Source organism: Hyaena hyaena, unplaced genomic scaffold (assembly GCF_003009895.1).
Source record: "Hyaena hyaena isolate Hyena2069 unplaced genomic scaffold, ASM300989v1 scaffold_203, whole genome shotgun sequence".
Classification (NCBI taxonomy): domain Eukaryota; kingdom Metazoa; phylum Chordata; class Mammalia; order Carnivora; family Hyaenidae; genus Hyaena; species Hyaena hyaena.
This window is the reverse complement of record NW_024080835.1, coordinates 1,848,199-1,872,931: the sequence shown is the minus strand read 5'-3', so window position 1 is coordinate 1,872,931 and position 24,733 is coordinate 1,848,199. Positions and strand designations below refer to the sequence as shown.

Sequence of the window (24,733 nt, the reverse complement as noted above, 5' to 3'; positions counted from 1 at the left end):
AAACAAGGACAAAATAGTTTCCTAAATTAAGATTGTATTTATATTCTTGTGGTAGAATATGATTGTTGGGACCTCCTACAGAATAACATAGTGATGGACTATAGTTGGACTGCCCAGGTGAATCTCCAGACTCTAGATTTACTAGTGATGTGACCATAAGCAAGTTATATGACTTCCTAAGGCTGTTTTTTCTGTAAAGTGGGGAGAGTACGCACCTCAGATGGTTGTAATATTAAAGGATATATAGGAACCACTTAACATTCATGGTGCCTGCGACATAAAAATGTATTTCAAGTGCCAGTGTACATACGTTGGTTGACACTGGGTTCTTGGTATGAAGCTCAGATAAAGTTGTGGAAATTCAAAAAACTTCCCAGTTCATCATGGGCATCGATTATTTGTGGATTAAGAGTAGAAACACTTTGATGAAAAACAAAAATTATACTTAAAAAAATTGTCAGCTGGTCTGATGACAACAACAATTTTGGTTGTACTGGATAGTGATGGGCTGTGGGTGAAAGACTATGTAGGAAAAGAGAAATGGAATTTGGACAGCCAAGTAAGGGTAGGAGTTGCAGACTAAATAAAATGGGAAGGGTTGAGAGTGTGGATATCTTGATGTCAAGGCGCAAGTGTAGCGGGAGAAAGGTAAGAAGTGCTAGAAGGGTAAGCCAGTGGAGTAGGGGACTGGGATACTGGATCTTGAGACTTTGTATATAAAGAAGCAGTGGGTGAGGACAAAGTTGAAGCAGCGGTCTCGCTGTGGGTCCTAGAGAGTGGACATGAGGGCTGTAGGAACAGATGAGAGTTCATGTTTCTGGAGGAATATAAGGACAAGTAGAGGAGAGCAAGTCAGTGAGGGCAAATGCATGGCCCGATGGACATTGAAACCCACCTCAGTTATGACAGAACTGAGTCTGATATAAAAGTGTTTCTAATTTTTAACCTGAAGAAGAGAAAGCCAAGGGAATGTAACTGTCATATAATATTTTAAAAGCAAACTTATGGAAGTTGAATCAATCTTTATTTTACAGGCTCCAGAAGGTGAAACATAAAGGTAAACAAACATAAAGTAAAAAAAATCAAATACATCAATTTTCCCATCTGTCCATCCACTCATCCATACACTATTCATTCAGCCATCCAATTATTCTGTAACTTACACTGAAACAAATTTGAGGTTGTTTGTAAAAAGGACACACAAAACAAGATCCTCATAAAGTGATTAAAGGAACCAAGGCAAAAGGAAAAAGTGAAGCTGCAAAAATAAGGTCATATCTTGGTTCTAAGCTTTGTAGCAGGAAATACAAAGTTCAATGAAAGGATTCAATGTTTGTAAGTAAAAACCAGAGCAGGTGCTTGGGAGAAACACAAATCTTCCTGGTACTGAAATCTGGAAGAAATTTCTCCTGTGAGTTCTCATAAAGAAGACACTGTAGGGACACATGGCCAGCTCAGTTGGGAGAGCATGCGACTCTTTTTTTTTTTTTAAGTTTATGTATTTATTTTGAGGGGAGGAGGGGCAGAGAGAGAGAGAGAGAGAGGGAGAAAGAATCTCAAGCCTGCTCATTGCAGAGCTTAATCCCACAAAATGTGAGATCATGACCTGAGCCAAGATCAGGAGTCAGAGGCTCAACCAACTGAGCCTCCCAGGTGCCCCAGAACATGCGACTCTTGATCTTGGGGTTGTGAATTCACATTGGGCATAGAGCTTACTAGGAAAAAAAAAAAAAGTTGGAGGGGGCACCTGGGTGGCTCAGTTGGTTAAGCAATTGAGTCTTGATTTCAGCTCAGGTCATGATCTCAGGGTTCGTGGGTTCAAGACCTGCATCGTGCTCTCGCTGATAGTACAGAGCCTGCTTGGGATTCTCTCTCTTTCTCTCTCTCCCTGCCTCTCTCCCATTACCATGTGTTCTTTCCCCAAATAAATAAATAACTTTAAAAAAGACACTGTAATGTAAAGAATGACATATTCAACCATTTTTACACTAAGCATGTTCCATAGGGCTTCTAAACATGAGATCCTCAGACAGGCATAATATTGTATATCAGTACAATTTTTCAAGGAACTTAAATAATGTAGTTCAGTAACTCTTAAATCCTAATGGCTTGGTCCAATACCAAAACAGGTTATAGTCTAGAGGAATGGATGGCTATATAACTTCCAAACATTTCTCCATAAGTGTTATTTCCCTCAAGTGTTTTAAAAGACATTTTTGTTGCTTTTTTATATTACAAAAATGGCATTGAAACACACACACTGACCCTAAAAACTCTACCAAAAAACCCACTAGAACTAATAAATAAAGACCAAAATCAACAAAGACTAGAAACAACCAGAGAACATCACCAGGAACTCCAACTCTACAGGCAACACAGTGGTAATAAATTCATGTCTTTCAGTATTCATCTAAATGTCAGTGGACAAAACACTCTAATCGAAAGATACAGGGTAACAGAATGGATAAGAAAACAAAATCCATCTATATACTGAGACCCATTTTAGACCTAAAGAGACCATCAGATTCAAAGTCCGGGGATGGAGAATCATCTCTCATGCTAATGGTCGGTCACCAAAAGAAAGCCAGAGTAGCCATACTTATATCAGACAATCTTGATTTTAAAATAAAGACTATAGCAAGAGATGAAGAAAGGCATTATATCATAATTAAGGAGTCTGTCCACGAAGAAGATATAACAATTGTAAACATTTGTGCCCCCAGTGTGGCACACCTAAATATACAAATCAATTAATCACCAACATAAAGAAACTCATTGACAATAATATCATAATATTAGGGGACTTCAACACCCCACTTACAGCACGGACAGATCATCTAAGCAGAAAATCAACAAGGAAACAATGGCTTTAAATGACCAGAAGGACTTAACAAATATTAAGAACATTTCATCCTAAAGCAGCAGAATACACATTCTTCTAGAGTGCACATGGAATGTTCTCCAGAATAGATCACATACTGGGACACAAATCAGCAAGTACAAAAAGATTGAGATATACCGTACATATTTTTTGACCACAACACTACGAAACTCAAAATCAACCACAAGAAAAAATTTGGAAAGACAACAAATAATTGGAGATTAAAGAACATCCTACTAAAGAATGAATGGGTTAATAACCAAAAAGTTTAAGAAGAAATTAAAAAGTATATAGAAGCCAATGAAAATGATAACAACTTCAGCCCCAAACCTCAGGTGCAGTAAAAACAGCCATAAGAGGGAAGTATAGGGGCACCTGGATGGCTCAGTTGGTTAAGCATCCGACTTCGGCTCAGGTCATGATCTCATGACTTGTGGGTTTGAGCCCCACATTGGGCTATGTGCTGACAGGTAGCTCAGAGCCTGGAATCTGCTTCAGATTCTGTATCTCCCTCCCTCTCTGACCTTCCCCTGCTCACACTGTCTCTCTCTCTCTCAGAAATAAATAAAACATTAAAAAAATTTTTTTTAAAAAGAGGGAAATATATAGCAATCCAGGCCTTCCTAAAAAAGGAAGAAAGGTCTCAGATACACAGTCTAACCTAACACCTTAAAAATTGGTGAAAGATGGGGCGCCTGGGTGACTTAGTCGGTTGAGCGTCCGACTTTCGCTTAGGTCATGATCTCGCGGTTCGTGGGTTCGAGCCCCGCGTCGGGCTCTGTGCTGACTGCCAGCTCTGAGCCTGGAGCCTGTTTCAGAGTCTGTGTCTCCCTCTCTCTCTGACCCTCCCCTGCTCACGCTGTCTCTCTCTCTCCTAGAAATAAATAAAAAAATTTAAAAAAAAATTGGTGAAAGAATAGCAAATAAAACCCAAACCAGCAGAAGAAGGAAAATAATAAAGATTAGAGCAGAAATCAATGCTAACAAAACTAAAAAAAACAGAACAGATAAATGAAACCGAGACCTGGTTCTTTGATAGAATCAACAAAATTGACAAACCCCTACCAGATTGATCAAAATGAAAAAGGAAAGGACCCAAATTGATAAAATCACAAATGGAAGAGGAGATCACAATCAAAACTGCAGAAACACAAACAATAATAAGAGAATATTATGAGCAATTATATGCCAACAAATTGGGCAATCTGGAAGAAATGGACAAATTCCTAGAAACATAGAAACTACCAAAACTGAAACAGGAGGAAATAGAAAATTTGAACAGATCCATAACCAGTAAGAAAATTGAATCAGTAATCAAAACTCTCCCAAAAAACAAGAGTCCAGAGCTGGATGCCTTTCCAGGGGACTTCTATCAGACATTAAAGAAGAGTTAACACCTGTTCTTTTGAAGCTGTTCCAAAAATTAGAAATGGAAGGAAAACTTCCAAACTCATTCTACAAGGCCAGCATTACCTTGATTCCAAAACTAAGACAAAGACCCCGTTAAAAAGGAGAACTACAGACCAATTTCCCCAATAAACATGGATGCAAAAAATTCTCAACAAGATACTAGCCAACTAGATCCAACAATACATTAAAAGAGTTATTCATCACAACCAAGTGGGATTTATACCTGGGATCCAGGGCTGGTTCAATATCTGCTAATCAATCAATGTGATACATCACATTAATCAAAGAAAGGATACGAACCACATGATCTTCTCAATAGGTGCAGAGAAAGCATTAGACAAAATACAGCATCCTTTCTTGATATAAACCCTCAAGAAAGTAGGGAGAGAAAGATCATATCTCAAGATCTTAAACACCATATATGAAAGACCCACTGCTAAAATCATCCTCAATGAGGAAGAATTGAGAGCTTTCCTTCTAAGGTCAGGAACATGACAGGGTGTCCACTCTCACCACTGTTATTCAACATAGTATTGGAAGTCCTAGCCTCAGCAATAAGACTTTACTTCTGGGTATCTCAGTTGGTTAGGCTCAGGTCATGATCTCATGGTTCACAAATTTGAGCCCTACATCAGGCTCTGTGCTGACAGCTCAGAGCCTGGAGCCTGCTTTGGATTCTGTGTCTCCCTCTCTGTCTGTCCTTCCCCCACTTGTGTTTGTCTTTTTCTCTCAAAAATAAACATTAATAACTTTTTTTTAAAAAGTCATCCAGGGGCGCCTGGGTGGCTTAGTCGGTTAAGCGTCCGACTTTCGCTTAGGTCATGATCTCGCGGTTCGTGGGTTCGAGCCCCGCGTCGGGCTCTGTGCTGACTGCCAGCTCAGAGCCTGGAGCCTGTCTNTGATCTCGCGGTTCGTGGGTTCGAGCCCCGCGTCACGCTCTCTCTCTCTCTCTGTCTCCTAGAAAAAAAAAAAAAAAAAAAAACAACCAAAAAAAAAAAAAAGTCATCCAAATCAGCAAGGAGGAAGTCAAACTTTCACTCTTCATAGATGACATGATTCTCTATATGGAAAGCCCAAACAATTTCACCAAAATGCTGCTAGAACTGATCCATGAATTCAGCAAAGTCATAGGATATAAAATCAGTGCACAGAAATCAGTTGCATTTCTATACACCAATAATGAAACAGCAGAAAGAGATATCAAGGAATCGATCCAATTTACAATTGCAACAAAAAAAAATACCTAGGAATAAACCTAAGTAAATAGGTGAAAATCTATACACTGAAAACTATAAAAAAAACTGATGAAATAAGTTAAAGAAGATACAAAAAATGGAAAAAATATTCCATGCTCATGTATTAGAAGAACAAATATTGTTAAAACATCAACACTACCCAAAGCAATCTACATATTCAATGTGATCCCTATGAACATAATACCAGAATTCTATACAGAGCTAGAACAAACAATCCTAAAATTTGTATGGAACCAGAAAAGACCACGAATAGCCTTAGCAATCCTGAAAAAGAAAACCAGAATTCCGGACTTCAAGATGCATTACAAAGCTCTAATAATCAAGGCAGTATGGTACTGGCACAAAAATAGACACTCAGATGAAGGGAACAGAATAGAGAACCCAGAAATGGACCCACAAATGTATAGCCAACTAATCTTTGACAAAGTAGAAAAGAATATCCAATGGAATAAAGACAGTCTTTTCAGCAAATGGTACTGGGAAAACTGGACTGCGCTTTGCAGAAGATTGAACCTGGACTACTTTTTTTACACCATAAACAAAAATAAACTCAAAATGGATGGAAGACCTAAATGTAAGACAGGAAGCCATCAGAAGCCTTGAGGAGAAAGCAGGCAAAACATCTTTGACCTTGGCCACAGCAACTTCTTACTCAACATGTCTCCGGAAGCAAGGGAAACAAAAGCAAAAATGAACTTGGGACCTCATCAAGAGAAAAAGCCTTCTGCATGGTGAAGGAAACAATCAGCAAAACTAAAAGGCAACCAACGGAATGGGAGAAGATATTTGCAAATGACATATCAGATAAAGAGTTAGTATCCAAAATCTATAAAAAAAAAAGCTTATCAAACTCAACACCCCAAAAAACAAATAATCCCATGAAGAAATGGGCAAAAGACATGAATAGACACTTCTCCAAAGAAGACATCCAGGTGGCTGACAGACACATGAAAAAATGCTCAACATCATTCATAATCAAGGAAATACAAATCAAAACCACATTGAGATAACACCTCATACCTGTCAGTATGGCTAACATTAACAATTCAGGCAACAACAGATGTTGATGAGGATGTGGAGAAAGAGGGGCCCTTTTGCACTGCTGGTGAGAATGCAAAATGGTGCGGCCACTCTGGAAAACAGTGTGGAGGTTCCTCAAAAAATTAAAAATAAAATTATGCTATGACTCAGCAATTGCAGTACTGGGCATTTATCCAAAGGATACAGAATTGCTGTTTCTAAGGGGCAGATGCATCCCAATGTTTATAGCAGCACTATTGACAATAGCCAAAGTATGGAAAGAGCTCAAAGGTTCATCAACAGATGAATGGATAAAGAAGACGTGGTATATGTATATATACAATGGAGTATTACTTGGCAATCAAAATGAATGAAATCTTGCCATTTGCAACAACATGGATAGAACTAGGGTATATTATACTAAGCAAAATTAGCCAGTCACAGAAAGGCAAATATCATATGATTTCACTCATATGTGGAATTTAAGATACAAAACAGATGAACATAAGGGAAGGGAAGCAAAAATAATATAAAAACAGGGAGGGGAACAAACACAAGAGACTCAAATACAGAGAACAAACTGAGGGGTTCTGGAGGGGTTGTGGGTGGGGGTTGGGTTAAATGGGCAAGGGGCATTAAGGAAGACACTTGTTGGGATGAGCACTGGGTGTTGTATGCTGGGGATGAATCACTGGATTCTACTCCTGAAATCATTATTGCACTATATGCTAACAAACTTGGATGTAAATTAAAAATAATAATAATAAACAGTAGTAAATTAATTTAATTTAAAAAAAGAAAATATTAAAACAAAATCCCCTCTAACCACTCCTACCCTCAATCCTGCCCACTCCTTCAACTTGAGATTTAACCACTGTGTGGTAAATATCCTTCCAGAATATTCTCTGTAGTTTTTTACTACATAGAGATGTATTTATAGTAAATATATGTATATAATACTATTTTGTACCTAAGGTTTTTTTTTTTTTAATTTTATTTTAAGTCTTCAAGATTTTTTTTTTTTTTTTTTTTATTTCTAGGAGAGAGAGAGACAGCGTGAGCAGGGGAGGGTCAGAGAGAGAGGGAGTCACAGAGAGAGAGAGAGAGAGAGACAGCGTGAGCAGGGGAGGGTCAGAGAGAGAGGGAGTCACAGATTGAAACAGGCTCCAGGCTCTGAGCTGGCAGTCAGCACAGAGCCCGACGCGGGGCTCGAACCCACGAACCGCGAGATCATGACCTAAGTGAAAGTCGGACGCTTAACCGACTAAGCCACCCAGGCGCCCCTGTACCTAAGGTTTTTGTTTCCATGCAGTCTTATCACGTGTAGCTTTGTGTAACCACCACCACAATCAAGGTACAAATTTATTCTATTCTTTCAGAGCTTCTCATGCTACCTTTTGTAGTCTCCAATTAATCCTTAACTCTTGGCATCCACTAGTCTGTTCTCCACCTCTGTTTTGTTATTTTTAAGGACATTATGTAAATGGAATCATATAGTAAATAACCTTTACTATAATTCCCTAGAGATCTACCTAAGTTGTTATGTGTAGCAATCGTTTTAACTACTGAATAGTATATCATGATATGGATGTTCCACAATTTGTTAAACCATTCACCCATCGAAGCATGTTTGCATTGTTTTCAGTTCTTGGCTGTTATGTATTGAGCTACTATGAACATTTTCATTTCTCTGGGATAAACACACAATAGTGTAATCTTTGGATCATATGATATGTGCATGTTTATTTAGTCTTGCCAAAAACTGCCTTACTTTTTCTGTTACTGACTATAACATTTGTTTTTACCAGCAATATATGAGTGATCCTGTTTCTCTGCATCCCTGCCACCATTTGGTGTTATCACCAGTTTATATTAGCCATTCTGATTGTTGGAGTTTCAATTTGCATTTCTCTAATGGCTAAGATGTTGAGCACCTTTTCATGTGCATAATTTGCCACCTATATATCCTCTTTGGTAAAATGTCTGTTCATGTCTCTTGCCCATTTTATAATGGTTTTTTTTTTTTAACATTCAGATTTGATAGTTCTTTATGTATTCTGGTACAAGTCCTTTGTCAGACATGTGCTTTGCATACTTTCTCTTAACTAGTGACTTTTTAAGAATCTGTTTTTGTTTTTGTCAAAGTTATATAAATATGCACATATTTAAGTAAGCAAATAGTTCTAGGAGGCTTGCTGTGAAAAACAGCAGGACTGAACTCCTTCTTGATGTCCCCCTCCCTAGAAGTAACCAGTTTCAGCTCCTTCAGCTGGCTCTTTTGCTATTTATGGCTGTATCACTAAATAACATGTATATTATTTCTTGATTTTTTGGCATTATTTATTGCCTTTCCACTATGAAAAATGAAGTTTTTTTCCCTTTTTTACCCCTTCCATTTATCCCCCTCCAACATATGCATCCCATTTCCTCCAAAACAAGCCCACAATCCCATATCCCCAATTCTAGATCTCAAACACTGTTTCATAATTCATCCAACCTAAACTCATTTGACAGCAAAACTGATGAGAAATGACTTCTAATTTTATTCCTATTTCTTAATGTAAATATTCATGTTACACTGCAGAAATATCAGTATGTTTGAGTAGAGAGTGATAGCTAAGACCCTTCTGGGATGTTCTGTAATAAACTATGAACTGTATTACAAAAAAAATTTGAATACCATTGCATTTCTTAAACAAATTTGAATTCTGAAACATATTTGGCCCAAGGGTTTTAGATATGGGATTATGGACCTGAATAATTATAATTTGGTTAGATAAATATTCAGTGTTTACATTATTATGACTATGTAAATAAATTCTTTTCACAGGTAAGCCATGTTTTGTGTGATTTATGATACTATTAATGTCAAAACCATGCAGAATTACTTTTGTAGATTAGCACATTTTAAATTAAGTTAGAGAAGGATAACATAACCTCATAGAATAGGAATTTTATTTGATGATTTTCTATGTTATTTGGAAGAAATTTAAATTGAGCATCACTTCCTTGAAGTGTTTGTTCAAATTGTACCTGTTCAGTGACACTTTCCCATTACACCTTATTTTAAATCATCCCCAGGAGCTTTCTATCTGCTTTGTGCTTTGTCTCATTGATATCTGACATGTCATATTTTTTGGTTATCTGTTTATGGTCTGTCTCCCTCCCACTAAAATGTCAGCTTCACAAGAGGACAAAAATATCTGTTTTCCTCACTACTGTGTCTCTGTCACCTGGAACAGTGCCCAAGCCACAGTAGGTGACATATTTAATAAGTGAATTTTGGTGTTTGAAGTGTAGGTATTCATCAAGAATGAGAAAAAAATATTTCTTAAAAGTTATTTATTTTCAAGTAACCTCTATACCCAACATGGGGCTTGTACTCACGACCCCAAGATCAAGAGCCATATGCTCCTTCGACTGAGCCAGCCAGGTGCCCCAAGAATGAGAAGAAAAGATTTTATTTTGGGAAGACAAGTGCCACAAAAGGGAATTTTATTGACTTTTAGTTATAATGTTTTGATTCTGACTGCTTTTATCACTATTTTGACTAAGTAATACTACTAGACTTATAGGATAGAATTTTAGTTTCACTATCTGGTATTTCTGTTAAGTCAGGGACAAATTCATTATAGTCCTGAATCCATTAATATAATGCTTTTTAAGGTTACCTTTTGTGACACAGCCATTCAGAACAGATAGCAGGTAGAAAAAGATTACACTTTGTGCCTTTTGTTGTGCATATTTGTTTGCATCAACCTTAAAAACAGAAAATGAAGAGAAAATAATATGTCAATGACACCTATTGAAAAGCAGGGGAAAAACATTGGAAAATTGGCAGATTTTACTATTAAGGGTATGTAAAATTTCTAATTTAATCTAGCACATTATAAATGTTAATCTCAGTAACATGACATTCTAGCATTTCATGCTAGACATGTGGAATTTCCAGGCTTGCAAACTCTAGTTAAGTGTCCAACTTCGGCCCAGGTCATGATCTCATGGTTTGTGAGTTCAAGCCCCACATTGGGTTCTGTGCTGACAGCTCGGAGCCTGGAGCGTGCTTCAAATTCTGTGTCTCCCTCTCTCTCTCTGCCCCTCCCCCGTTTGTGCTATCTCTCTCTCTAAAAAATAAACATTAAAAAAAAAAAAGAATGCAACTTTACAGAAGATTATTAGAATACAAGAGCATTTTAGATCATCTAGAACATCTAGAAACATCTGAAAAGTTGAATTACTCTATATTGCTCTGAAACAGTCTATTTTAGAAATCACTACATTTAAAAAATTATGCACAGTGCATAGTAAGCATGTGATGACCAGACAGTGATGTCCAACAGCTCAAGCCAACTTGTACAGACAGAGCAGCTTTAGAGTAAAGCAGGCAGAATGAGAAAATGACTTTGTTACAGGCAATATAAGATTGTGAAAATCTCATAAATTTTTTGGCCCAAAGGCCATTTACCACTAAGCAGGAGATACTGATAATATACATGCTGCCAGCAAGGAGAAGATAAAGACAGGTATTTTATTTTATTTATTTTATTTTATATTTTATTTTTTTTAATTTTTAAAAAAATTTTAAAATTTTATTTGTTCTTTTATTAAAAATGTTATTTATTTTTGAGAGAGAGAGAGACAGAGCATGAGCAAAGGAGGGACAGAAAGAGAAGGACAGAGGAATCCAAAGTAGACCCCGGACGCTGAGCTGTCAGCACAGAGCCCAACACAGGGCTTGAACCCATGAACATGGAGATCATGACCTGGGCTGAAGTTGGACATTTAACCAACTGAGCCACCCAGGTGCCCCAAGACAGGTCTTTTTAAAAGAGTTACTTTCATCACCTTCTCTTTGGCTTTTACAGATGGTCTTTAAAGAAATCTGACAAGTGATTCTGCCACAATTCTATCTACAGATCAACAAATCTTCAGAACAAATAAAAATCCATATATTTTTATTATGGATATTATCTTTTTATGCTGTATACCTGGTAAATTCTTATGTTTTTTTCAGTGTAAGAATTTACAAGGAAAATTGATTGAGGTATTTATCTAAACAGAATTTATATAGCATACATTTTCAGAAATGAATGTATTTTCTATAGGTACAAAATGACAGATATTTGAAGATATACTCATGGTAACTGTTTGCTATGGTAAATCATTTTCTAAAATATGCTTGCTTTAAAACTTACTTATTTTTTTGTTATAACTTAGGTTCCATACTACATACCATAGTCTCTATGACAAAGCATTTTTAGAGGGATCATAAAACCCTCAAAATACCATTCATCTGTAATAGGGAGACCCCAGCTTTTCTGCAATAAACTCTTCTTTAATGTTTAGGAAATATACAAAATATTTATATATACATTTAAAAATGCACTAAATTAGATCAAACAACCCAAAATGTATGAAATTATTAAAGTCAAATAAAACTTCAATAGATATTTTTTTCAGCATAAGACGAAAGAACATATAAATATAATTCAGTATGATTGTGAAAGTGATATTGTGATTTAATAAAAGAGTATCTCTGGTCTTTGCCCCCCATTTCTGGCACAGAGCTTCCAAAGCCCTTGGAACTTCCTGAGAGATGTAAGTGTGTTATGCTAATAAAGTGACTCTAGAAGCCTCTGGATAGCTCTAGGGTGGGTGCTGGTCACCAGAAAAACCAGCCAAGTAGAGGACTAGATCTTCCAGCCACCTGGCCTCCAGGGAGAGGACAAAGGCCAGATATTAATCACAAAACCAGTGATTTTATCAAGCATGCCTATGTAATGAGTCCGATTTAAACAAACAACAAACCCTGGGACATTGACACTAGGAGAACCCTCCTGATTGGTGAACACAGTGATATGCTGGGAGAATGTTGTGACCAGATTCCATGAGGAGAGTGCAGAAAAATGCAAGAGTTGATGGCATTAAGGTGACAGTCTGAACAAAAACTGATATATTGGAACAAGCTTTATGTGAAGTGGTTATGACTCTTATCTGAATGAATTATGGGAACGGATATTGTATCTGGGGAAAATGACCTAGCATTGTAAAACAGAAGGCATGTAAATCCTTCCTTCAAGCCATATTCATTAGACATGTTAAACGGGAATGAATAAGATTGTCCAGGTCCATGCAATACAGAAGCTAGAGTGGTGGTAGGGACAAATCCTCCACATAATAGCCACATGTGGAGTGTAAACTGGCTTATCACAAAAGCCCATAAGCACCTCCCAGCCATGACTGCTGGGAATTTGGACTAGAGAATTTCCATCTGGAGAAGTAATTACTAGCTTGCTATCAGATACTAATTGAAACTGCCTCTGAATGAAGAATATAAAATAATCTTGAAACTTGAAATACCCAGGATGTCTTGGGTGATGTCAGAGAAATACGCTAACGAGGAACACAGTGTCCAGAAGAGTTCATAACAAAATAGAAATGCTTTGTGCAGGAACACACCAGCAGGGGAATGCATGGAGCATATTCATGAACAGGTAGATTCATTTCCCCAAGAGTGACTCTGAAACCATGTGAGGAGCTACAGGATTCTATCATCACTTGGAAGGTGCCCTGTGAACAGCTCTCAGCTGACCAACAAATACCTGCTTGGCTGATGAATGGCAGTTTCATCATGAACACACAACATTGTTTGGAAGGCCAACACTCTGACTAAAAAAGGTAAAATAAATTAGCTCGGTGAGCTGCACTGCATGCTGTTTACCCTTATGTTTGGATTTTGACCTACTCATAGGCAGTGGCCAGTGGCCCGGCCATATGGTCAGGCAGAAGGGCAATGGAAGATTCCCTTACTGGGCATGGCCCCATTGAAATAACTAAGGAAATCTGAAGGGTGCATTAAAGTAGGCCATTTCAGTGGCCATCAGAACCGTCTTCCAGCATCAGAAGATGATTAGAATCAATGAACAGATACCCTGGCATGCTCACTTGAGATAGCCATTTGGGTTAATGAAAGGAGTAACAATGCAGAGATGGGCCAAATCTAGACATATTCCCTTTGCACACTCTGAGGCATGAAATGACAACAAGAACTGTTTTGTCTGCCAACAAGAGAGATTTAGAGGCTGGAGATGGTTATGGGGAGGATTCCTGGGGTGAGGGTAGGGGGTAGTCCTTGTACACAGCTGACAAGTCAGACTGATCAGACTGATGCCTGTAGCCCTAGGGGGCTACAAGTGGGTCCTGACAGAAATAGACACGGACTCTGAGTTGTCCTTTGCTGACCCAGTGATAGATGCAAATGCTCAGAGTACTATAAGAGAAATGGAGCAGAAGATATTGCACAGATTTGGACCACTGAGTCACATTTCTTCAGACTAAGGAAGACACTTTACAGCCCATCATATCCAACAATGGGCAGAGAAATATAGTAGTCGCCTTTATCCCTAGGGGATATGTTCTGAGACCCTCACTGCATCCCTGAAACTGTGGGGAGTACCAAAGCCTAAATATACTATGTTCCTTCCTATACCTACATCCCTATGATAACGTTTAATTTATAAATTAAGCACAGTAAGAGATTAACAATAACTACAAAGAAAATAGAATTGTAACAATACACTATAATAAAAGTTGTGTGAATGTGGTGTCTCTCCCCACCCTCTCTCAAATACCTTATTGTGCTGTACTCACCCTGCTTCTTGTGATAATGTGAGATGATAAAATGCCTCCATGATGAGATAAAGTAAGGTGAATGACATAGACATTGTGACTTTAGTGTTAGGCTACTATTGACCTGACAAGAGGTCAGAAGGAGGAATACCTGCTTCTGGACCATGGTTGACCATGGGTAGCTAAAACTGTGGAAATCAACACCACAGATAAGGGGGGGACTACTTTGGTAAAGTATTAGAACAGGCAGTTGAAACATGGGTTATCTAAATGGGGAAGGGGGAGACAAGGGCAAGAAGGGCTAGCTTACATTCCTTCACAAGTGTGTGCTCACATTCAATATAAGGGGGCTATGGGGGCTCCCACTATTCTGGATTTGGAGTCAAGGGGTGGGGGAGGATGCTGGTATGATAACTATACTTTTTTTCCTTTCCCATATCACCTTTAACTTTCTTTTTCCTACCTGGTAGAGTGGTCATTAGGCCAAGGCTGCAACTACATTGCTGGAAGCAGGAATGATTCCTAAGCAACAAATTGTTAAAAGTATTTATATCAGAATTCCTAACGGCTTAATGGATGAGCTGTGCTTTCACTCTATCTGGCAATGTTGGGACTAATGAATACAGTTATATTTATTGCCTATTGGTAGGGATAGCCCACTAGTCCTGTACCTGTATACCCCACCCTATATGAATGGGAGTAGGCTGCAGGGGAGGCCTTTGCTAGACTTGTATTGTTGTCTGCAATCTACACCAGCAAAGTGGCTGAACCTAAGGTCCCTTACAAAGGTGAAAAGGTTTGGGGATAAATGGAGAGGAGGAATAGTGGCTAAGAATAAAGGAATGAATAAATGTGTTATGCAATGTGAATAAAACGTGTTTCTAATATTAATGCTTGGAAAGAAGCTCAGAGCAAGAGATACTGTCTCTTAAGTCAATTATACCAGATGCCTGAAAGTGTGAAGCTGAGACCACTCCTGCTTTTGGAACTTGACAAGACTGCATGGAAGGAAGCCTGCAAACCTAAGTGCCCTCACTCTGACAATACTCATTGTATTTGATGATTACTGGACTATTAGAGACTGCATGGGACTCTAGTAATGTGCCAGCATCTTTTGACTCCTAGTTTTCAGTTTATGTCTATCATAATGTGATATGCTATAACACACTTGCATTGTTGAAAAGATAATACTGATACCAATAATCATACTGGGAACTTGATTAACAGCTTCCTATCCTTACCCCACATTGATTCCTCTAAATGTTGCTGCATTTTATATGTTCAGTTATACATGTACCTTTGCTATAAAAGATCCCATGGTCAAAGACCAGGAGATGGTCTCAATATATCTGGTATGAGATGGGGTGCGTAGGGGGTGGGTGGTACAGAGCTTCCAGAATCCTTGGAATTTCCTGAGTGATAGGAGTGCCTTTTTTATGCTAATTAGATGACTGGTGTGTGTGTGTGTGTGTGTGTGTGTGTGTGTGTGTGTGTGTGTGTTATGGAAGATAGATAGCTTCAGGATGAGGACTGGTCCACAGAAAATCCACATGGTAATGTGCTAAAACTTTCAAGCACCTGACCTCCAGGGAGAGGAAGATTTCAATCACATGGCCAGTGATTTAATTAATTGCACCTATGTAATAAAACCCTGATAAAAAAAATTCAGAACAGCAAGTCCTATAAGAGCTTCCTGGTTGGTGAGCACATCAATGTTCTAGGAGGATGAGGGTCCTAGATTCCACAAAGAGAAAGCATGAAAGCACTATGCCCCACCCCCATCCCCTACCCCTCCCAGACCTCACTTTTCTCCTAGACTTTATGCATGTCTTCTGCTTGGCTCTTCCTGACTTGTATCTTTTATAATAAAACTGTAAAGCATTCCAGTGAGTCATTCTAGTGAATTACCAAACCCAAAGGGGGCATGGTAGAAACCCCCAAATTTGCCACCAGGTCAGAAGTGTGGGCATCCTGGGGTCCCTGCACGTGGCTGACAACTTAAATAAGAGCAGTCTAATTGGGGATGCTGCCCTCTAACTTGTGGGACCCGACATGACTCTGAGTAGTATCAGGATTGAATTGTAGAACACCTTGTTAGTATCAGAATTGTTAGAATGGAGACATAGTTCATAATATTCTTTAACAATTAAAACTGTAATAAAATAAATATGATATAAAACTTACCCTTTTAATCATTTTTCTTTTTAAACTGTTTATTGAAATATATAGAAAACAATAAATAAGTACAACTTATAAGTAAACTGCTAGTCATATTTCATAAACTAATAAACTCACTCTTGTACCCAGCATCTGGATGAAGAACAGAATATTTCAACATTCCAGAAAAGAAAAGAAATATGTTGAAAAAACAGGAATATTTTCATAAAATAAATCTAGATATATTAATTAAATGGGGATGAGAGAGGTAATTATTTTCTAATACATATATAATACACCTTTCCAAAATTTACATCATGGAGGACTTTCTAAGGAGTATTTGGGTTAATGCTCAAAAGCTGCTGTGGCAATAATTTTAGGACATACTGAATAAAAGTAGTTAAACAGGTTTATCATTTAAGGAGATTTTCACAAGTTCAGACTCCAGGCCCTAGTGCCTGAACATTCTCAAGTCAGGAGAGGAATGAGGAAAAACATTGCTTGTCCATTCTAGATATCTTTCTAAAATTATGGTCATATATATATATATATGGTCATATATATATGATATATATGTAAAGATATCTATATCTTTCTAAAGATATCTATATCTAAAGATATCTATATATAAACCCCCAAATATATATACATATATATATAATAAAATTTACCATTTTAACCATTTTTAACTGTACCATTCAATGGCATTAAGTATATTCACAATGCTGTGGAATAATCACCACTGTCCATTTCCAGAATTCATTCATCCCAAACAGGAATTCTGTATTCATTGAACAAAAATGCCCCATATCCACCTCCCTCCAGGGCCTGACAACCACTATTCTCCTTTCTGTCTCAATGAACATCCCTATTTTAGGCACCTTATATAAGTGGGATCATTCAATAGTCTGGCTTATTTCACAGGATATTTTCAAGGTTCATGTTGTAGCATGCATCAGAAATATCTTCCCTTTTAAAGGCTGCATAATATTCCACTATATGTATATACCACATTTTGTTTATCCATTCATTTATTGATAGGAATCTTTTTTGTCCTTCTTTTGCTATTGTTAATAATCCTGCTATGCACACTGATGTACAAATGGATGTACTGTTATACATTTTCATAAATCCTCATGTATTTTTGTTGTATAAATAAACTTTTAGAACATCTTATGATTCAGTGGTCAAATAAAAATTAATGATAACATACATTTTAAAGGGTCCAATGTTTTATTATGAGCATTAATATTTGTTCATGCTAAAGATTCAGGGATAAAATAATGGATAAAAAACTGGAATATAAGCAACACTGAATAGGTGTGTCATAAGTATATGGAAATATTTTGCTAATTATTGGACTAAAATATATAAAAGATGAAATTGAATCAATTATTTTGTGCTTAGTCTTTCTGAATGTATTTTTAGTGGTAAATACACAATAAGTGCTTAACTTAAAGATTCTGACTTTTTCTTTAGCAATAAAAATATGGTTACCCTTGGTTAATCAGAATGTTTCAAAAGGTGTAAAATTTCTTAATGGTAAGCAAGGAATTTAGTGCTTTAGGCCTATATTCTTGCTGGACTGGCTGCTTGATGATCGTTCTCGTTCTTTAGTAATTTCCATCTCAATTTTGGCTTTGATTTTCTCCCAATCTATTTGGAGCTGCAAAAGAAGAAACACACTGATAATAGTATAATACATTTTTCTTAATCCAAGGTAACCAAGAGTAAATAAAAATAGAACGATGGCTTCTAAATCACTAGAGAAAAAAGAGAGCATGAAAGACAAAAACTAATGCTCAAATAAAAAATACCTTTAAGAATAAGACCAACCAGAACAATTACCACAATTAAAAGGAAAGACTCTCATTATGATTCAAAACACCAAAATCTAGTTGTAGCTGTTTATAAAAAGTACATCTAAATAGTCTCATGGAAACTTCAGATTCTGCATAAGTGCCTCGGGGACAGCGGGAAAGGTGGACTGTTCTCCAAACAAGAGGAAAAATGGACAGGGCCCTAGCCATGTTTCAAATGGGTTAGCACTTTTTTTTTTTTTTCTTTTACTGAGGTTTCCATTAGAAGCCTAGCTATGAGTAAGACTAGGGGAATGTTTGCTTCTCCTGAGCATACTCTGAAAAAGGGACTCCTTTACAACAATTGTTAAAGTAATATAGACATGGTGATGGTTTAGACAATGACAAAAAGATAACAAAGGAAGTGTGGTGCATAACCAAGGCTGGGGGACATATAAAACAATCACTGAAAAGTGGTACCATTTTTATGTTTCCATTTTTTTAAAATCTCTATGCCCAAGGTGGGACTCAAACTCAAAACCAGGAGATCAAGTCACATGCCCGATTGACTGAGCCAGCCAGGCACCCCTGTTCCTGCCATGCCCTCTGCCCTGCCTTTCCCCTAAGCTAATTATACTCAGTGTTAGCTATGGACTCTGCCTTGAGGTCTATGAATAAATTCTTTAGGAAAAAGCATTCTATTGTTTTAAAAAATTTGGAGATCACTACGTTAGGAATGTGTGTTGTCTCAGGCAAGATACAGAAAAATTGGGTCCTAGATTAACCTAATTCTGATTTACAATGAAATAAGCCTCAACCCCTGGGACTGAGCCAAAAGTGCATAGGTTTTCACCTTCATATATGGGAGCTAAGTAGCATTAAACTGAGGTACTTACTTGCTGCCTGAGCAGATTTATTTTAAGTAACTGGGAGATAAATTTAACTTTATCAGGGCTTTCTGCCTCTTTTATGCTGGAAGTTGATAAAATTACACATTTGGCTCTTTTTTATTTCAATATCTTTCATCTAAATTTCTGTATGGTAATTTGTGGATATTTTGGCCACTTTAAAGAAAAGATAGTTCCATATACTTGTCTATAATATACAAAATGGATGAATTAAAAGAATCCTTCTTACTAATAAAGGTGAGTGTCTGTGGTAAGATGCAAGTGACAGCTCACTGAAAGGCAGAGCAAATATTAGATTATTTGAAAGACCCATTTTTCAATCAGGCCAGAACTTGATATTTTTATTTATTTATTTATTTATTTTTTAATTTTTTTAATGTTTTATTTATTTTTAGGAGAGAGAGAGACAGACAGACAGCGTGAGCAGGGGAGAGTCAGAGAGAGAGAGAATCACAGAATGAAACAGGCTCCAGGCTCTGAGCTAGCAGTCAGCACAGAGCCCGACGCGGGGCTCGAACCCACGAACTGCAAGATCATGACCTAAGCGAAAGTCGGTCGCTCAACCGACTAAGCCACCCAGGCGCCCCAGAACTTGATATTTTTAAATGGTAAAACACATATTTTAAAGTGTCTAACAAAACATTTGCAAAGAGAAAGACAAAACTTGATGAATGCCTTGGCCGCCTTCCAGCCTTAAATTGACTTATGTATGTTTCTCAAATCAATCACATTAAATCCATATATTGACCGTACACTGAGCAACTGTTGCTCTGTTGCACCAGAAAGTCCATCAAGAAAATTGATGACATCTATACTGTCACTTGTTAGAGTACAAATGAGGGTGCCAATTGAGAGCTATCCTATTGAAAATGAATGCTTCACTTTCACTTTGGCATTTATCCAGTTTTAGAACAGTGTCCTATTGCTAATTTAGCTCTTGGACTAGAATATTTTTACTAGTGGGTTTTAGATAAGGATGTACTCACCATGACAGCTTTCAAGCGACTGACCTCTACACCAAGACACATCTTTTTCTATTATAGGGAGTGTCAGTACTATTTGGCACTTCTTATTCTAGTCCCTGGTAAATTCTTTTTATTCACATAAAAGTAATTTCAAAATCATACCAAATGGCTTTCCAGAGAATACAGTGGCCATCATACATGAATTCGTTTAATTTCCTTCTTCACACAAGTTTACCTACATCTGTATTCATCTTTCTGTCTCTTTCCCTTGTCTCAGGCCAACCTCTTCACATACATCCCTGATCCCATCTTCTTCCATTCCCCCACTAGGACACATCTGCCTTCAGTTATCATATTCAATTTCCTTGCCAAACTGGCTGCTGCTCATCATCCTTCCCCCTCAATTCTTTCTCCCTGCAAACTACCACCCTCGTTCTCATTTCTGACTCTCATTTTCTCCCCAGAACACTCTAATGTGACTGTGTTCCTACCATACTTCATGAATTTTTCACTAATGCCACCATCAAGTGTTTTCATTCTTCATCCTACATATGATTCAATTACTCGTTCGATAAATATTTAGTGCTTACTATATGCCAAAGATTGTTCTAGGTGCCAGGCTTCAGCAGTGAATTAACACTGATAAAAATCATAGTTTTCATAGAAAATAGGCAGAGACAAATAATAGCGGAAAATATAAAAATATACAAAATGTGAGAAGTGCTAAGATTTTTGGAAACAGGGAAAAGAAATAGTGAGTGCCAGGGGTGGAGTTGGGGGGATGGGGTGTTGTATTCTAAACAGACTGGTAGGAAAAGGTGTCTCTGAGAAACTTGATGTGAAGACCTAAAGGGGATGAGTGAGTTCATGGGAACATCTGGGGAAGAGCACACTGACAAAAGGAAGAAAAAGATCCTGATGTAGAAGCATTTCCTGGACTTTGTTGACCACAGCTCTTTGAAAAATCTCTCAGACTATATAATAACATTCTCTTCTGGTTTGTGTTCTCCTTTCTAAAGGTTCTTCTCAGTCTCTTTTTCCCCTTCTGTTTCTTTTCCCTAGACAACCTCTTTTTTAAAGTAATTTAAAGTTTGTTTTACTTAATTTTTAAAAATTAGAGAGAGAGAGAGAAAGCATGTGTATATGTGAGTGGGGGAGAGGGGTAGGGAAAGAGGGTCAGAGGGGGAGAGAGAACTCCAAGCAGGCTCTACTGTCAGCGTGGTGGTGGTGGGGGGGGGGGGTGTCTCAATCTCACGACCCTGGGATCATGACCTGAGCCAAAATCAAGAGTTGGACACTCAACTAACTGAACCACCCAGGCACCTCTCTCTAGGTAACCTCTTAGCTGTTAGTATTCGTATTCACCAGGGTTCCAATTACAACTTTTTTATACTTTCCTAGGAGATAGCATCAACTCCCATACTTTCAACTATGCCTACATGGTCATGACCATAAATTTATTTATCATGCCCTGATTCTTCCTTTGTCAATATCCTTCAGTGTTCACAATTATATTTCCAATTGCCCATTAGATATCTGTATCTGGATACCCTACAGGGACTTCAAACAAACAAACAAAAAATGTATTCATGTACTCAAACTCAAAAGATCTAAAACTTGTATATTCTCATGTTCCTTATCCAGATTAATGGCATCCCTCCCCATTTACCAGTCAACTACACCATCACACAACCACAAAAATGTTGAAGTTGTTCTCAAATGTCTTGCCTAACCAACCTAATCACCTCTCCTCCAACCACAATGTTCTCTTGATTTTACAACTAACTGATTTTTTTCTTACATTAATCTTACCCTTTCCATCTCCCGGTGGAACTATTATAGTAATCTCCTAACTGGTCTCCTAATCACTACCCTTACCTCCAATCCATCCTCTACATCAGAAGGTATCTTTCAAATCATTCTCTTGATTGCAAACCTCCAAGCCTTCCCATTGCCTGAATTATGAAGTCTATTCTCTTAACATGGTATTGAGACCCTTCAATGTCTGATCCCAACCAATATTCCAACTACTCAGTACCCAGGATCCAGAGCAGTTATTAGGAACTCCTCATTTTTTTCAAGACCTCATGCATTCGGTCCTTTAACACTGACAAAATCCTACTCAAGATAATTTTGTGGAAAATTCTTTAGTTTCTATTTATTTTGAGGAATCAGGATTTTAAAAGGGAAAAGCAGGGGCGCCTGGGTGGCTCAGTTGGTTAAGCATCCGACTTCAGCTCAGGATGTGGGCCTCGCATCAGGCTCTGTGCTGACAGCTAGTTCAGAGCCTGGAGCCTGCTTCGGATTCTGTGTCTCCCTCTCTCTCTGACCCTCCCCTGCTCATGCTATCTCTCTCTCTCAAAAATAAATAAAATATTAAAAAAAAAAAAAAAAAGGAAAAGCAATCATGTTACTTCCTTTGAATGACTTCACATGTCTTAGGATAAAGTCCAAAATCCTTAATTTGCCCTATGAACCCTCAATTTAATCTCCCTTTTGTTCTTTACTGTTTCTCACTTAAGAGCCTCTCTCTGCCTGGAACATGCCCACCCCCACTTCCTCTCCTACCCCAACCCTAGTCAGCTCAAATATTGTTTGTCTTGCTTAGAAAGTTTTTGTTAATCCTCACCACTCTATTTTTGAGAGAGAGAGAGAGAACATGAGCAGGGAGTGGGCAGAGAGAGAGGAGAACAGAGGATCTGAAGCAGGCTTCGCACTGGTAACAGAGAGCTTGATGTGGGGCTTGAACTTCTAAACTGCAAGATTATGACCTGAGCCAAAGTCAGATGCTTAACCAACTGAGGCACCCCCATCCATCAAGTTTTATAGCATCTTCAAGCCAATGACCACAACTAACAACTGTATTATTAACAATCACCTCCATTGAATATAAGCTTCATAAGGCTGGGGTCAGTGTTTGCCATATTTACTTTTACATTTGAAATAGCAAGGGTAGTATATTGTCTGCAGAAAGTACTCAATAAATATTACAAATATTTACTGAACACTGTTGTAGACCAGGTACAATGACCCTAGTTGGGGTCTTAGAAGACAGTCCACACTGGATAAATTCCAGGTTTCCAGATTTTAAACTAGAAATGTCCAAATAACACTTCAGGGCTCATGAATACAAACGTATATGAGACTTTTCACTTCTTATAAGCTTCCACATTATGCACTGTGAGCCCACCAGAATTCACCAGTATCTAGAATAAATTTCTTAGTTTTTAAAAATGGCCTCTTTCTATTTAACAGTTAGTTAGCAAGTAAAATGTCAATATAATAAAAATTTTGGCTAAGGTAGATAAACAGTGGGGCATTTTTGAGTAAAAAATAATTTTCATCTTAAAATACTGCCTTATAATTTCTAGTTAGCTTCCAAATTACATTTATGAAGAAAAAAAAGGATATGACAATGTAGGACCAGACGGAGTCAAAGTAACCTATATAATTTCAGGATAAAAAAAAATCTCAAAAAACCCCTAAAAGTCATGTTGTTCTGGCTATCCTATTTTGAAAATTTCTGCCACTCTTGTGATTGAAGTATTACATTTTGGTTAACAGTTGAATACATAGATAATAGAAAGAAGATAAAAATGTTAAATTTTGCTATCTAAAATAATTTTTTTTTTTTTTTTAATTTCTAGGAGAGAGAGAGAGACAGCGTGAGCAGGGGAGGGTCAGAGAGAGAGGGAGTCACAGACTCTGAAACAGGCTCCAGGCTCTGAGCTGGCAGTCAGCACAGAGCCCGATGTGGGGCTCGAACCCACGAACTGAGAGATCATGACCTAAGCGAAAGTCGGACGCTTAACCGACTAAGCCACCCAGGCACCCCTAAAATAAAATTTTAATTATAATAATGTGAAACTATAATAGAAAGTATAATAATTATAAATTTGTGGGTAAGAACTATATTTTCTATGTCCTCCAAAGCACCTAATGTGAAAATACTGAAAAATATATTGATGGCGAGGATGATGAAGAGGAAGCAGAGTAGTATGAATCTGCTTAAAATTATGCCATAAAGTAAATTTAATATGGGTGCTCAGTTTTAACATATTTTCAGAACTGTGACAAAAGGTCAAGTGATTGGTGATTCTCCAGACTGCTTAGCACTGTAGTGGTGGTGGCTGCTGCTGTCATATTCTGTGGATTAGAGTATAGTCCTAAGAGGTCCCAGGGATCCTGAGTTTGTCCCAGTAGTAGAGGAAGCTCCCATAGACCAAACTCCCAGAGGATTCATTTTTAATACTGAAGCTTCGAATGAAACAAAAGGTCTGTTGACCACTATAAAATACATCCCTTCCTACCAAGAAACAGACAACTCATGTCTGTCCCGGATCCAGATGCTGAAGTTGCATTGCAGAACTCTAGGAATGGTCTCAAAGGCTTTACTACTTTGAGAGCTGTTCTGAAGTCCAAAAATATAGACCATGGCACTCAGTATTCTAAATATGGTGTGAGATAATAGAAAATAAATATATTGGTCTCTGCTCCCAGTTCCTGGCAAAGAACTCCTAGAACTCTTATAGTTTTCTAAGTGATAACAGCACTAGGAACATCTTTTGTTCTAATTTTTGGTCCTTGACCTTGGTTCCTGACACAGGGCTCCTGAAACCTTTGTAATTTCCTGAGTGATAGAAGCATCTTTTGTTTTAAAGAGACAACTCTGGGAGAGTCCTTGGATGGCTTCCAGATGAGGGCTGAT

General features: G+C 37.7%; 2 protein-coding genes across 10 annotated transcripts in view; one reads left to right on the top strand and one right to left on the bottom strand.

Annotated features, from left to right (window-relative positions):
* Positions 1-24,733, top strand: part of CUNH3orf80 (chromosome unknown C3orf80 homolog) — a 59,511-nt gene that overhangs the window by 10,164 nt on the left and 24,614 nt on the right. The window contains exon 3 of one of the 6 annotated variants that reach the window (XM_039241964.1): positions 11,433-11,482. The exons of the other annotated variants lie outside the window; for them this stretch is intronic. The gene's annotated coding sequence lies outside the window, so the exon portion shown is untranslated. Of the gene's footprint in view, positions 1-11,432; positions 11,483-24,733 lie in introns of those variants that run through there. 6 annotated transcript variants of the gene reach the window in all.
* IFT80 (intraflagellar transport 80) overlaps positions 17,330-24,733 on the bottom strand; it is a 128,935-nt gene continuing 121,531 nt past the window's right edge. For all 4 annotated transcript variants that reach the window (XM_039241957.1, XM_039241958.1, XM_039241959.1 and 1 more), the window contains one exon: positions 17,330-18,019. In XM_039241957.1, coding sequence (XP_039097888.1) covers positions 17,909-18,019 — 111 coding nt within the window. In that variant the 3' untranslated portion in view covers positions 17,330-17,908. The remainder of the gene's footprint in view (positions 18,020-24,733) is intronic.